General features: G+C 41.3%; 1 protein-coding gene across 1 annotated transcript in view; it reads right to left on the bottom strand.

The window, feature by feature from the left end:
* AGPS (alkylglycerone phosphate synthase) overlaps positions 1-17,046 on the bottom strand; it is a 605,536-nt gene that overhangs the window by 326,101 nt on the left and 262,389 nt on the right. Inside the window, exon 9 of the mRNA XM_069225421.1 lies at positions 2,524-2,649. Coding sequence (XP_069081522.1) covers positions 2,524-2,649 — 126 coding nt within the window. The remainder of the gene's footprint in view (positions 1-2,523; positions 2,650-17,046) is intronic.

Below are 17,046 nucleotides of genomic sequence, written 5' to 3'. Positions count from 1 at the left end.
CGATGCTTCCCCATGCCTGCTGTAATCAGGCAGCGTCTTACCCACGGGGTTCAGGGGCACCTGTGCTAAGTATACATTCAGTAAGTAAGAGGGTGATGGAGGAAGAGAGCTGGGCCATCAAAAACATTTCCGCTCTGAAGTTGTTCTAGTTCACTGCTACTAATATTGGGTAGTCCATGCCAGGTGGCTGCCATTTGATTACAAAGTCCATGCTAGGCTGTCACACCTGCATTACCCGGTCACCCAGGCCTGTCACTGTCAAATATTCAGCCACCAGGTGAGGTGGAGACTCGAGGAAGCTGGAGATAGGGTCCTGAAGTTTCTTCAGCTCTGTAGTTTGCCATAGTCCAAATGTGTATGAGAGTAATAGAGTCCATGAGACCACCAAGGTGATTAATACGCCCCCCTGAAACACCTGGGTGTGAGGGGGCGATGATAGGCCTGAAGTATCGAGTCTCCACAGCTGCCACCAGAGATGCAGTCTGACTACAGCCCATGCTTGTGAGTCTGGCACAGCAGATCAGGAACAACCTCAATGCCACTCACTCCTTCTACGCACCCACAGAACACTTCGTCTCTGGGGACGTGGATCCAGAGGATGGTGATTGCCAGACCGTTCTAGTCAGGATAGTAGTCAGTGCAAATGTGCCTGGGCAGAGCAGTCACTTATGCGCCATTTTGGAGCTACAGGCAATGCCGACACCTGCCATTTATCAACGCTTAGATCTTTTTGCAATTATACAGGTTTCACTTTCCATCATTTTATTAGGACTTACATTTGTCCTTGGTCTTTCTGTTCTTCCAAAAAGACACCTTGTGGTCAAGCCAACTATCAGGAAGTAAGAGGCATAATGACTTTAAGAGATGCATAACCTGTCTAAAACAGGCTTTGAAGACCGTTTGGAAATTGAAGCTTTCTCAAAATGCAGCATCAACAGAATGGAGGAAGAGGACCAGGATGAGGAAAAGGAGGAAGGCCAAATCACTATCTTGAAGGGCTGTGTTGACTGATGGAGAAAGTATGGTATCAACAGTCAGTGCTGACACCTCCACTACTTCTACACTGGGAGCCCTTCTAGGTTGTATAGATTGGTAAGCCTCGCTTGTCCTAGCCTACCCTGTACGACCAGCGTGTACTTCTGGGACTGAAGACCTTGTAAACACATTTGGACCTAAGGAATTAACCTAGATCAGGGAATGGTTTCAGTCATAATAATAAAACCTAGAATTTGTAAAGTGCTGCAAATCACCAATGAGGGTCTCAAGCTGCTGATTTTCAGGCATGGGGAGATTAGGGGCCACATGTATCATACAACCGATTTGCGATTCTCAAATAGCGATTTATAAGAAATCGCTATTTCAGAAATGCAAAAAGGTATGTATGATTTTTGCGATTCGGTAATAGCGATTTCATAAAAATCGCAAATGCTATTACCGAATCGCAAATAGAGAATCTGTCCCCATTCGCACCTATGGGCCTGTTGGCCCATATCTGCTAATTTTTTGCATTTCCAAATTTTGATTTCTTAACCAGAATACGCAATTTTGGAAATGCAAAACCCCAGGGTGCTGGGGGCTAAGGCCCCCTCTGATGCACCCCAAATTCTTTTTCTGGGACATGTAAGGTGCACACATGCCAAAAGGGCATGTGTGCTTTACATGTACATTTTAAAAATTCATCTTAAATGCATTTTTAAATTTTGCACATGGTTACCACCAGGTTCAGCCTGGTGGTAAATAGCGATTCCTAAATGCTCAAATCGCATTTAGGAATGGCTTCATACATGTGCTAAGAAATCGCAAATAAGGAATCCTTATTTGCGATTTCTTATTTAGAGGGTCGCAATTTTAAGGAATCGCTATTTTTGAGATTCCTTAAAATTGCGTTCAGAATGTCTTTCATACATTCTGAACTGGCTTTTTGCATTGGCAAACGGGCATTTGCACCGTTTGCGAATGCAAAAAGCCTTGATACATCTGGCCCTAAGTAATTTGCCCAGCTTCACAGGATGTTGACCCGACGCCGAGAGTTGAACCTGGTTCTCCCAGCTCCGGAGTCGGCAGCTCAGGCCGTTACGCCACTTCCTCTCCATCACAGAATGAACATAGCAAACCAACTCTTTTCTTGTCCCACACTTCCCAGAACAGATTTTGACCTTTCAGAATGAAATTGACTTGTACAATAACATCTCATATCCATTAATAATTTTGTCTTTGGATAAAAGCACTACAAAGCAGAAAAATGGCATGGGTTGCTGGCCTACCCAGTTGGTGTGAAAGGTGGTATTGGAGGGGTAAAGCATGCAGGGACATATAAGCAGTACCCACTTTCGTCACAAAGACTTCTAAAAATGTTGAGGCATCGTTTCAAGTCCTAAGTTCCCAAATGCCACAGACAACGGCACAAAGTTGGAGCAGTAAACCATTTTAGGAGTGATATCAATTGTATCTTTTATTTTCTGGTTCATATTAGTTATCACAGACATATTGTCTAATTTCGTGTAGAAAACTTTTTTTTTTTACCAGATCTTCAATGTTGCCATAAATATTCTTTTTCATGCCAGATGCTCTTGTAGCAACCCAGCCTCCGAGGGTGCTGAACTCCATAGAATCCGGTTCATGCCCTGTACAGTAACCACTTTCACCAAGCTGCAAATACAATTTATGGAAATGTTGTTTAAAAGGATTGCAACAGTTGTTATGTTACACATTTTAGTATAGAGGGTGGCCACAATTACTGTTCCTTTATTGCTTTTCTTCAATATGCATGCAGCAATTTTAGATGAAAAATGTATGACAATAAATTATAGGTTCAAATGTTTGTATCAGGAAATAATGCTGCTTTCCCCAACCTATTTTGTGATCACTATAATGTGAGCGAATTAAAAAAAAAAAATTCAAGCTAGAAAGAAATTTGTTTAAACTTACCATTAGGGAACAGACAACATTTCTTCCATTGTATAATAGCCAACAAAATGGCCCTTAAGTGCTAATGTAATGCTCTGGTGGTGATCCACTAATTTATAGTGCCATGTGCCAAGGTCAACATTTCGTGGAAATTTCAAGCTTACTTTGTTTAGACAAAAAATCATAATGTACAATGGGTGTCCTCCGACAGTATGGCGAGCCCGTTGCAATTTGCTCTGATCACTGGTATCTCTCCAATACTCCTGATTTAATACTGTACAACATGCCAAAGACCATATTTGGAGCAAGGCAACTGACACAACTAGTGTCCCTGCAGAACACAATATCTGATGCAAGGCCTCAAAAAAACTGCCAGCGAATCCGCAAGCCCAAGGAGGAAACCTGTTGAATATGATTGACAGAAACGCAATTAAAGACTGCACAAGGCTAGACTTTACTCATTTTCACCACACTGCACATTTTGCTGAGCTGGTATATTAGAGTTTTCTTTGACCACTCGCCCCATCTGAGGAATATAAATGAGACAATGTTTTATTGACTACTGCCAACTAGAGTTTAGGGTAGAGGCCTTTTCATAGAATTATTTCAGAGTGAAATTATAGGATGCCACAAAGCACAGTGTTTTAAAAAAAAAATGAGGGTGTGGTCATCTCCGGAAGGATGGAGAGGGAAGACATCAAGGCACTGGTGATTAGGGCCTGCATTAATGAAACATTTGCAGTTAAACGAGGTGGGAAAAGACCCTGAATAAAGGAGAGGCCAAAAAAAGCAAACCTTGAGAGTGAGCTCTCCTTGAAAAAACTATCGGTGAGGCTGTAAACGAAAAGAGGACACTCAGACAGCCCTTGTAAGGCATGGGCAAATTTGGATATTGGAGATAAAAATAAAAATGAAAAGAGAAGGTTATATGGCCAGATGATTGCTGGGCAAAAGGTTTCAGGCTAGTGGACATGTTCTTCATAAAACACAAGAGCTAGGCAATAAATAGCAGAACGACAGCAGCACCCCCATTAGATTTTACTTTCAGGAGCTATATTTGCAATGCCCTAACCCACTTGTGGAGTGGGTGGACACGTTATTGAATGAGGCAGACTTTGACAAACTCCAGCACCTTCGTGGTCCACAGAGACTACACTGGAGCTGGCTCATACGAGAGCTAAATAAACTAATGAACAAACTAAACTTTAATGATTAAGGATTTTTCGAGTTCATCGCTATTATTGGAGCGCACCAACGGATATTGCAATAGGCTTCTTTAAGTTTTCAGCCTTGACAAAGCCCAAGGCTTGCGTGTCAAATAGGGGGTGAAATACGTGCTGGTTTTACTACAAGCCATCTATCTGCAGTGACTACATAATGGAACACTCATTTTCAGCAAATTATGTATTTGGAACTATTGACACATACTGGGATAAGAAAAGGATTTATATATGGAGCCTCAATATAAGAGTGACCAAAAAGAAAAAGAAAATATTGGTTTTTTTTTCCACCTTATTTATGGTAAGACTCATTTGTTTTAATTTATTTCCGACCAATGGGAACTTGCTAATAATGTATTGGGAATAATATACTCAATAAAATTCTATTAAACTAATAGTGAGTGGTGTTAGGCCTTCCCCATAACGAGTGTGGCTATTCCCCCCAACAAGGACACTAAGATACAACAAGGGCATTACCAAGTGGATTGGGTCTTTGTTGCCCAATAGTATAGACTTTGACAAGCTGACTGCGGGCAAAAAGGGGAATTTGAGCAGCCTCTGGCAAGGGAGATGGTACCTGTCGCATCAACAGAATGCCAACAGTAAGACTCTTGGAAGTGGTGCCTCCCAGTGAAGAATTTCAAACACCTAAAGAAACATTAACAGACAAATTCTTGAAGATTCTTGAGGGAAAAAAGAGCACAATTGTCTATTGCCAATGTCTGTGTTCGAGATGGAGGTAGTGACCCTTCCTCTACGGTTCAATATAGACCTTAAATAAAACTGTCCCTTGTAAATGAGTATGAGTGGCAGAAACATGGTGTCTTCTGACGATGGTCTGCAAGGGCCTTTGAGAGCGGACACGGCCCTCAGAGTAGGCGACTTGTGTGGCGCAATTTAGTGCAATCAGTGCACTCTCTTCAGTACTGAAGCAGGCAGTAATTTAAGCTGTACCCCAGCAGAGTACATACATGGGCTGCTTGGAGGTGTAAGGTCAGACAGCATATGCGTCGTGATGAGACCCATTTGAATTATTACATGGATCGAAAGGTCAACTGTTTTATTGGGATTGTCTGATTACTCATATTGTACATAATAACCAGTAATTGTATTGCGTAAAATTCACTTACTGAGAATCCTCGGACATCCCTTTGCTGTATATGGATCATTGTAAATAATGCACCTCTGCACTTTTTGAGCACTGCACCGTCTCCACTTCACTTGATTACGTTAACATTCTCATGGAAGTTCAAAAATAAACAGGGCATGATGGATGAGGCAGAGACTGGAGTTTGGTTTGGATTATACATAAGTGGAACGAGACCCACACAACCATAGTTATGTCTTCTGTATAATGACTGGAGCGGCAGGACCGAGACAATCCTCCGTGGCCACGGAATTAGTGGGTGACCTGAACTTGTCCTCTTAAGCTTATTGCAGCACCGGCTATTATACGACGCTACATTTTTTTCTTGTTTTCTCACACTTTCACAAACACTAATGAATAAGGGAAGGGCCGCCGATCAATCCTTATGACCCAGTATTTTGCAACTCTGTGCATGTTTGTGTTACGGATTGCATGGCAGATGCCCAGATGATAGTGACTCTGCTGCTATGTTTTTTTTTTTTTATTTGCCAACTTTGACGATGTTTGGTCAGTTTCTTTGTTTCAAAATGTATGCAGGTAGTCAATGGGGCAGGGGAGTATTTAGATGGTTTAAAAGGGTGGAGTTATAGTTACGTATTATAACTTTCAAATCACAGTGCGTTTAGGTTTTGCATTACAACTACAATTGTACATTTTGAGGGGATTTTCCCTCTCTGTGACAAACTTTATTTTTCTTCTGAGTAAACAACCGTAACTTCCCGATAAGAACGTTTTTGGAACGTGCGCGCACCTTCTCACAAAAACACACACTTCACTTAAATGTTAAGTAATAGCCTGTTTGTAAAAAAGCAAGGTCTGCACATATGGGGAACAGACTAGGCCTTCAGATCTGCCAACTTCTTATAAACACTTGCAATAAATAAAACACTTAATCTCTCATTCCCTTTCCCCTAATGTGATATGCAGCAGGCCTGCAGAAAATTTGAGCAAATGGCCTATACTTAATTCTCTCAAGGAGCGATGTGTTTTAACGTACAGCCATCTGGCTGGGCTTCCTGTATGCAATCGCATCACCTACTTGCCATGCAGAACATGCATTCCTTACATTAAATAGTCACTTGTTTCTCATTTTTCCATATTAACTCAGTTCTGCCATCTGTGCAGCACCTGAGTGTGAATGGATGCCCTTAAACTGCAACAAACCCGAAGCAGTCCCAGAGAAATAATTTGAAAAACTCCACCATCTCACATCAAATGATACACCAGACAGCACCATCTGCAGAAAACTGCTTTTGCAACACCCGAGACAATTAATCTTTGTTGATCAATTTGTTAAGTCTGGTTAACCAAGTGGTTTCGTTTTTCAAACAAGTCAAGCAGCGATGTAAAATATGCCAACGATTGTACACACATACCCACTAATCTGTCTGATGAGCAATGTAATGCTTATCTTGTGTACAGACAATTTATCAGCCTGAGGGGGGAGCAGAAGACCAGCAACTAAAAATGTTTCTACAAGGGGTATGCAAACATAATATATGTGGGACATCATCTGTTAAATGTAAAAGGAAAGCATGCTGCTTTCTACGCTACAAAACATGCGTTTAAGGCACAAGGGCTTTTTGAAACGGTACTTATACCTTCTGTACTCAATGAGACAAAAGAGAGGAACAGAAACCAGGGCCTGAAGCGCTGTTAACTGCCTATTTCTTTTTATTAAAAAAGTCAAACATTTATGGCATGAGAGTATTTTATCCACACTAGAGAAAGCAAATTTGTGTGTCCGACTATCCCACTGTGAAAATAACACCACCACGACTAGGCAAAAAAGAAAACATGCCTATATAATGCAACACATGATGGGAAAAGAGAGACATTAGTACACAATGACACTAATGTAGTGGCGTTTGACATGATGTTTCTCGCTTTTCAGTAAACCTGGCTGTTGTGAGCCGGTGATTTCACCTGATGTTGCTTATGATGGGTTTTCCAAAATAAAGCACCTGTTTTCTGAACGGCATTTTGTTTTCGGTTTAAATACAACAAACATGCGTGGTTTGATCAGCCCAGGAAGTTCACAACAAACACTACAATACTTTAGCTGTGGATTTTCACGCGAGTCCAGGAACTGGCCGAATTACCACTGGAGATTTGTGTTAAAAGGCACTGTTTCAGTCTTTGCACCACTACCAGACTTTGCATTTCACACACTCATCGGGCCTTGCAGCATTTGTTCCACTGACATTGTTTCAACGCGATGATGTACACAAGCATAAATGCGTGAAGGGTTGCCATACTGGGATGGACCAGTCAAAGTGAAGAAGCGATTGGCGTGCAGTGGACAGATACGAAAGAAATCTAAATTATATTTCCAACATGAGGCGCACACCTGCCTTCAAGTTTACAGGAGTTAAAACCAAGAGATTTGTGTTGATTCACATCCACTGCTCCGAGTTGCCGATATTTTCACAACTTTTGGTGGAGGAAAGTGTTTTAGTCAAATAGACCTGGTTTCAGCTTTCCATCCGGTGGAACCTGATCCAAGACACTACAATGTTTTTTTGTTTTTTCTATTGGAATGGTTCATTTCCACACAATTCCATTTGAATTGATGTCTGCTGCTTTAGTATTTCAAAGACTATTGTATAAAATATTGGGGGAGGGATGAGTTGAAGGAGCAGCCGCCTTCTAGGAGGATATTCCACAGACAAGAAAAACAATGATGATCATGAGAAGGTGTTATCTGTGGTGCTGAATAGTATACAAAAAACAGAAATCACAGTAAATATAGAGAAATGTGAATATGTGAAGAACGAGGTCAACTATCTGGGACGTGTTATCTGACCAGGGAATAGAACTACGTCGGGCTCTAGCAGATGCCACTGTAGAGTCTCCAAGTCTAAAATAAAAAAACAAAGGCACAATTAGATTCTTTTTGGGCTTGCAAGAGATCTAGTCCAACTTTACTCAAAGGACAATCATCAAAGCAGAGAACACGAGGAGTGTATTAAGGAAAAGGAAGACTTTCATTTGTCATCCTAAAGATGAAGATGGATTCAAACCACTTAGAAATAGATAGCATCAAGATAAGTGTTGAACGCATTTGGCCCAAACGCTGTGTGCCATAAAAAGGAGGTTGCTCGCAATTACAGGACTGGGGCAATATTATCACAAAAAGATGGTGAGAAAAGAAAAAAAATGTGGGTTTGCTTCAAGAACGATAAGCTACCCAGGAATACAACGTTAAGTCATACAGAAGGAGTTGCTAGTATGTTGACGGACTGTGGAAAATGTTAAGAGTTCTGTATGGGGGTGATAAACGTGCATCAGCAACTAGCCACAAATCTCTCAGTGGGGGTGCAGTACATGATTGTACACCTAGAATCACTCGGTTAGCGTCAAAATAGCTGCAATACAATTTTGAGATAATTCACATTCCAGGAGGAAAAACATAAGAGTGGATCAACTGTCAAGATCTCCTGTGTCAAGGGATAAAACTCTGAAGAACAAGACAAAAATGCTTTACTGCAGCTGATGGTGTAAGATATTGGGTGTAGGTAAGTCCTTTGAAAGTTTTAAGATGCAGGGCACCAAAATGCAAGTTATGCAAATTGTGTAAAATGTGTAAAATAATTTTGAACAGCAGAACGACCAGATCTTTCCAACAGCGAGCATATTCAGGGGAAGGCTTAAAAGTATTATGAATTTAACAGATCTACTCCTAAAGACGTTGGGGGGATATCGGGATTGAAGAGTGGGTTTGTGTAAAAGATTTTCGTAAGCAAAGTAAAGGGGTTTCAAGATCTAGATCCACTGCATGATTGGAGGTAGTGAGTGTGAACGTAGTAAGGACTTTAACCGAGGAATGGTTAAACCTAAAGAGCATTATTGAAGTACAGGAGGACCAAAGTAAAATATCAAGGAATGGAGAAGTGGAAATGAGGGTAATTTACACACAATTCATCGAAGTTTACAGATGTACAACATTTCTAGGAGGGTGTGAGAATCCCTCCACCTAAACTAACACTTGTTTATATATTTTTTAATTTACAGATACGTTCTCTTTCTTTATGTTTTTATAGTAAGTCTTTTAGATTTGTAGGTTTCGAGATAGATTAATTTTGTTAATAAGGAAACAGATATCGTAGTGGACTTCTGCCATTCTGCTTCTACCTTGCTAGTGGAGCTTCTTCATCATGAGATTCAATGTTGCAGGGTGTTGGATCCACTACAGAGTGATTGTGCTGTTAAGAGCTGGCAAACTAACCCAATCCAGCATATGATGGGTTGTCTCACAAGAAAGCCTGCACTACTGTTTTCTGAACTGTGGTATGTCTACAGGTGAGCCACGCCCATTGACCTGAAAGGGCATTAACCCCCCCCTCCCACCTCTCGCCAAGCTGCACTGGTGCTGCAGGCCAGATTGCTGAATTAGGCACCTTGATGGGTCTGAAAGCCGTGTACAGTCATAGGTGCCCTTGTTCACAGAGAGCAGGCACTAATTACTGATATTGTGATTGCTGTAGTTTTGTTTCCTTTCTAATCGTCCCCCCTTTTTTAAAGCTGAGTGTCTGGGGTTAGGTGTGAAAGATGGTGTTTTCACAGTCCATCCTAGTCCCAGACACAAAAAAAACCAGCAGGATAATTACAAATACACCATCTGCAAAAAAGACTGACTGCTCACCTCACGTTAGGCAAACAAGGGACCCACACAGTGATATGGAACTAACTATTTGACAAGGACTTTATATTCCAAAACAAATGTAAATAAAGGCAGGCATTAAATAAAAAATGTGAACAAACAAAATGTTGCATTCTGAAATTGGATTAAAATACTTTTTGCTGTTTTTTTTTCTTCTATTCAGAGCTTCACACTCCACTTCTGGCGTTACTAAGTGCTGGAACTTTCAGGTGTTGCTATTGCACAGTGTGATAGTTATCAATTTACTCAAGTCAGAAAAATGGAAGGCTGCCTTGCCCGATTCAAACTTGTGACCTACAACTCACATGTTTCAGCAGCAAAGCATTTTACTAACAGTTATCCATCATAGTACATAATGCTTCGGCACGTGCTCCATGTGTGAGTCTATGTACTCATGCAGCAGTACTGCACCTTCTGCAGGGACCTATGTTCAAACTGCAGGCCACAGCTTAAATGTCAGCAGGGGCATCTCAGCCTTTCATCCTTTTGGCAATGACAAAATTAGTACCGCTGAGAGAGCAATAGGGCATTTGGTAAATTACAGTTTTAAACAATTATCTTAATTTATTTTCAACAATGCATTTATGGTGTGTTGTGACGTTTTTGTGATCATTCATATATTAGTCAATGGTGTAAGCATAATTATTTTTTATCGAAACACATCCTGACTGATATACAGCTGCCTTACTGCTTCATCAGCAATGGGCACAAACTAATGCCATATTGCACATGGAAGCAACACATTTGGCCCTGTTCCTGGGGTGGTGGAATGTAATGGAGGAAGCATCATCAAAAATACATGTTTTGCGTGATGCGCTAATAATCTTTGCACTGTTTCTTTCTGTACCCACTGCACTACTAAGCTCCCCTTGAACCTTCAAATTATGTCAGTGATAGTGACTGAGTTATGTGGCACACCATAAATTGTTATACTGTTGGACATGTGCACTTTCTCTATTTTTAGCAGAGTGAATATGCATGCAATATTGCATTTTTCCTGTATGAATATATATTTTTTTATTATATGGTCACTTTCAACATGTTTAGTTGACTCCTATAAACGTAAAGTTGTGCATGCATACTACAAATATAACATTTAGGTCTCTAAATGTACACTAATTGGTAAAAATGTACATACATTGCTGCATTTGTACATCTACGGCTTTAAATTTACTTCGCTGGTACAAATTTCCATTGGTTAGACTGTATCTCAATTAGTAAGTAGGGGATGAGGCTTGCTGTGAGGACCAATGTCTGCTTACCAAGTTTCACATGATGCTCCCACTGTGGGACCAAATATGGCAAAAGCAGGCCTTAGATTACTTGGCCAAGGTTGAGAATGAGTGCAGGAATAAAGGGTAGCACGAACAAATAATTTATGACCATGGATTCTGCCGACCAGGGCCTGGATTAGAGAGAAACTGGGCGCCGGCCCACTGAAGAGCAATCAAAATGGTGCAGAGGAGGTGAACAAGTAAACAGCAGCACCCTAGTGGGGTGTCCAACTGCGGCGCTGATCCAGAAGAAGCTGGGGAAGCTTATCAACCAAATTACAGACCTGAGCGAGTGCAGCTGGTTCCAGGCCTGTGCACCCAGAGTCCCTTCAATATACCAGTCTGACTGGCTTCCGTCACTCCATCGACCAGTATGGGAACAGAAACTGATACATGCAGCACCCAGGGGGAGGCTTTAGTGGTACAGTCTGAGACAAGCTAAGAGGTCCAAAGCTCAGGGTTTTCTGCCTACTGAAATATATTGGTGAAGCGGTCATTTGAGGCCACATATTAAACCAGGTGCCTGCTTGGCCCAGAACTATCATTTGGGCCACTTCTAAGACTGTTGTCATTCCTAGCAACATCATATTTTGCACCCCAACGAGCAAATATCTAAAATTATTTGGGACAGGCATGATTTCTGTCAGTAGAAATCCTCATTGCCAAAGGCCTCACATGACATGCCAGAGGACTAGGGCAGCACAAGGGCTGTCCAACTGACCCAAAGTGAGGGACTTACCATTAACAATATGAAATGCCTGGAACATTGCCTCAAGGTTTGCAGGCTCCAAAACCAGAGTTGGAACCCTTGAAAAGAGAGTGACTGCAATGGAGTGCCTTGGACACTTGCTCTATTAAGAATCTCAACTAAATGGCACTCTCCTAGACAACGTTGTGTGGTCAAGACACATAAGGATTCCAAGACTGAGAGCCTAGAAAACAGACTGAGCGCTAATAGGAGGAGAGAGTTGGGCTTTGTATCCCTGAATGAAGTTGAAGATATGGCAGCCACTCTGCACATTTTCATACAATAGGGGGTCCACAAAATAGGCGTTCCCGAGCTAGTATAAACATAAAGCTACTAGAATTCCTATGAAAGGGCTAAAGAAGGAAATGATAGGGCTGGAACCATCACTGTAGGGTTGGGTTCTTGTTCGTATACTAGAAAAAGCCAGATAGAGCCCTTCAGAGACAGAAGTCTGCCCTCTCTTTACACTGTCTACAGTCTGATCTTTCATGAGTCTTTTGTTAGTATTTTAATTTAGCATGTAACAGTAGCTGAAAATGGTTAGCATAAGAAGGAGAACCAATAGGATGAAAAGTACCATCAAGTTTAATAATGTAAGGTACTTAACCATTGTTTAATGAAGTGGGAGGTGGATGTTCAGTTAGCAGGAAGGGCACGGGTTGTCATGGAAAATATCATGTGCAGGTTTTTACTCTCTTGGAATATCTATTTCCTGCTAAGCAAATTGTGTACTCTGCCTCTGAATATCAACTGAATTCGAATTAGGATTGCCAAGACTATACACTGTGCCTTCACCCCTGCCTGCTACAACATGGTAAACCAATTTACTAATATAGCAATCTCTCTTTCTCACTTGATAAATACTCATATTAGTCCAAAACTTTTTTTAAAATTATTTTTCTATTTAGCTCAACCACTCCTACTAATAGTCACATTAATGAATTTAAACATTCTTTAAGCAAGAACCTCGTTATGCTTGTAACTCACCTCACACATAAATTCCTCTGAAATTCTCTTAGTATGGCATTTGTAAAATGTGCAAATAATATAAAGGTGTTGTATGCTAGTAAATGTCGTATGAATAGAATAATAATTTAAGAACTGCGGATAACCAGCAGTTTTTCCAAAATCTGATTTGGGGTAAGGCACCCACACATCTTCTAAAATATTTTCTATTGTCCCAGCGTGCCTTATAATTCACTATTTGCCAATGTCTGCCACAAAACAAGAACACAAAAGTTCACCTCCAACCAGGTCTATAGAATCAACGTGCCTTAGAATTCAACATTTGTAATTCATTCTGTGAAAATGTTTTGGGAAAGAATCCTAAACCCATTGTAAACGCTATTTTTTGTGATGTGGAGACTAATCTTATTGGTCTTATGCACCTTTAAATTAAATAAACGCTCTATATTGTATTGAAACATCCAATTCATTTGACATATTGTATGAGAACAGCGAAGGGATACCGACAAATAATTTTGACTCGGCCTCAGATGATGGCTCCACCCCCATTATGCAAAGTGTTAGCCCCGAACCCCGAAAGTACTGAGCTTTTTGTCCCCCTGTATGTCATCAAGTTAAATTCCACAGCCAAACATTCCATTCCATTGTAGTAAACAATAAGAAACCCACAATGTTGATATTATGCATAAACAGAGGCGTTTTACAATGCAGAAAGCAAACAAGCAAGTACCATCCAACACAAGTGAAGATTCAATACGAGGCTGTCCATTGTGCTGTGGGTAGGTCGGTCAGCTGAGAAAGAAAGGGATGAACAGATATCATCAATAAAGTGGACAATGGTAACACCACAGAGGGCATGGGAGACACTGCAATTAGAGTGGGAAGGGACATGGGATGGATCCTGTACTATGCAAATTTTGGGGTCACCAAAAGAGGGATGCACTATACTAGATTTGCTTTGTGATTTTTCCAATGTGGGTATTTTACACTTTAGAAGGTGCTCTGCCCAAATCAACCACCCACATTAAAATATACACGTGTTAATTTTCCATAGTTGGGAGATGAGGTATAGGATAACCCACAGCTGTCCTTCATGGCTTCTTGTTCTCTTTGTTCAAAACACTATACATTGATATGATAATCGAAATAATATAGTTTTTGCCTTAGATATACACCCAGAAATAGGGATGAAGTGAGTTTATCAAGAAAATAAAAACTCTACCAGGTGACTGTCCTAGGTGGCCTTCAGCTCAGCCTGCTATAGCAAAAAATAAATTAAATTATGCACCTAGGCTACTTAGAACCAGTCCAAGCTCTACATTATGGAAGACAGCCTTATCCAAGTTGAGACTCCTATACAAAAAAAGCAACCTAAAACTCAGCCAAGACGGAAACAGATCAATATTGGCAGGAGACTGGTGAACCAAGCTAAAGGTCATAGGCCTACTCCTGCTTCCTCCAACATTTCAGAAGAAGCAGGATATGTTTATCTGCAGGAAAAGGTCAGAGGTAGCAAGACTGTGTCTGCAAACCCTGAAAGAGACATCAAATAAGACGGCCAAACAACCATATAAAGTCATCACTCCGGATGATGTAAAAAAAATAAATCTCTTCAGGGTACCACGAAGAAGCCCCTCGCCCCAATGGCCTCCAACAGACCATCTTTAAAGAAAATCTCCAATAATGGGCCGAACAACTATGTCACCTTGATAACTACGTCCTTCTCCACCAGGTCATACCTGGCAGCTGGAGGGGGGTGTTTGATCATAACCCCGATCCATAATATAAAGCTGTAAAGAAGACACTACTCACTACTGTCAAACTACAGGCTGATCACTCTGTTAGGTGGGGAGACAAAATACTTTGCCAAAATGTTGTTGGCAGAAGTGACCGAATGGGAAGCAGAAAACTCACTAGTTCCAGTGAATCAAATGGGGTTTATTAAAACACAGGAACAAATACAAATATAACATCTTAACACTCACTTTATTAATTGATAAAGCAAGATAGCGCTCTTAGAACCTCCACCTCTGTTTTGTAGACTTTCGCTCTGCATTTAACGTGTACAGCGCAACACTTTCTGGTGCAAACTTCTGAACTGGGGTATCTCTCCAACGCTCCTCAAAGCTAACCAACCATTATAACACTTGGGCACAGATAAAACTGGGCTCTGGTACAACTGTTTCAAGGAAAATACAAATGATTAATGGCCTGAAACAAAGATGTGCTCTTGTCCCGTTCCTGTTCAATTTGCACTTAGCATACCTATCAACAATTCTTAATGAAGTTGTCAACACCAGGACAGTGCCCGCTCTACGGGCAACATAATGCAAAGAGACAAACCTTATGCAATGTAATAATTCATGCATTGTGTACTGATATTGCATATTAACTTTTTGCATTGCAGGTATTTATCTTGAAATGTCTTTAATACTGTTTGCAATGTATTTTTCATTTTCAAGCCTTTCCTGCAGCCTGGCTGGGTGTGGCAGGTGGGCGGGGCTTGGGTCTATTTAAGGAACCCAGCCCAGCTCCACGTGCTCACTATTCAGAGGTCCCAGTGCAGAGCAGCAGCATTTTCCAGGGCTCCTGTTCCGGAGGCCTACTTGGACATTTCCAGGCCCTGTCCTCATTACCGTGGTGATCCCTCAAGCAGGGTGGTAAGGCGGAGGTCGGGGTAGGCCCCCCAACTCCGTTTCCAGAGATTTTCGAGTTTTGGTCTTTTGATTAAATCGCATGTGCAATTGTTTCTTGGCAATTGGCGCTTGCAGTTCAGATCTGCAGAGTGCGCGATCATTTGCTGCCATTTGAATCTTGATGGTTGAATGGCAGCAGTGTGCGCGATTCGTTCTTGGCAATTAACCCATGCAGTTCAGATCGGCAGAGTGCGTGATCGTTTCCTGACATTTGAATCTTGATGGCTGAATCGGCAGCAGTGTGCACAGTTCATTCTAGGCAATTAACCCTTGCAGTTTAGATCGGCAGAGTGCACGATCATTTCCTGGCATTTGAATCTTGATGGTTGAATCGGCAGCAGTGTGTGCGATTCATTCTTGGCAATTAACCCTTGCAGTTCAGATCAGCAGAGTGCGCGATCATTTCAGGTATTGGAATCTTGATGTACAGTTTGGCAATAAGATGCATAGTAATTTCTGGGCAATTGAATCCTGAAACTCAAATCAAAACAGAGTGTGACTTTATAGTATCATTCATGAGTCTTTTGCAGTTCATGTTTGGGGAATTAATATGTTAATTGATTCTTGTTATGACATAGTTGCTATTCCAAGAACTAACTTGAGAGAGTTCCATGTTCAGTGCATAAGATGTTATTCTGGAAACGCTTATATAAAAGTCTGCGTAATCCTTCTTTTACTTCCAGGTATCCAGAACTAAAAAGTCATGTTATTGAAAAGCTTTTGATCTCTCATGTTATCAAAGTATAGATATTTATAACAAAGTTCATGAAGATTAATGTGAATAACTTTGCTATTGTGTTCTTAACTCTTGTTTCCACAGGTCTCCTTCCCCGCTGATCCCAACCTAAACCCCATCCCCCGCTTGGCCATTCTTTAACTCTGTGCTGTAACGGCTAGTAGAGTTTGGAGCTGCCAAGAGGTGGACATATTGGGATCAGGCGCAAACCCCGAGGATCCGGTCACGCTGACAGAAGTTAACTTGCATGCCCCAACATTGTCTGGTTTACATGTCTCCCACATGTTGTATGCCGACAACATAGTACTGATCAATTACACAACGGTTAGCCTACAGAAGCTAATAAATGTCACAGCAACTTATGCGGCAGAGCATGGACTCCAAGTCAAACTAAAACAATGCTAGTCAGCACAAGAAGAAGCCCACCAACAAAGTTCCACCTGGAAGGCCCAACCCTGGAATCAGTGAAAAAATACAAGTATCTGGGGGTTTCTTTGATTCAAGAGGCTCCTGCACAATGCACAGTCATTCAATACTAAGAAAAAGTAATACCCTAACGCCTGCCTTTTGCTCCTTAAGAAACACGCTAAAAGCTTTGTCTCTCCAACCACTACTACTACTAGTTATGGCCGAAACATTCCCTCCCTCATCAGCATACCGAGCAGAAGCTCCCAGGCGGACAGCAGAAA

Source organism: Pleurodeles waltl, chromosome 3_1, assembly GCF_031143425.1.
Source record: "Pleurodeles waltl isolate 20211129_DDA chromosome 3_1, aPleWal1.hap1.20221129, whole genome shotgun sequence".
NCBI classification, from domain to species: Eukaryota; Metazoa; Chordata; class Amphibia; order Caudata; family Salamandridae; genus Pleurodeles; species Pleurodeles waltl.
The sequence above is the reverse complement of the archived record's forward strand: the minus strand, read 5'-3'. Positions and strand labels throughout refer to the sequence as shown.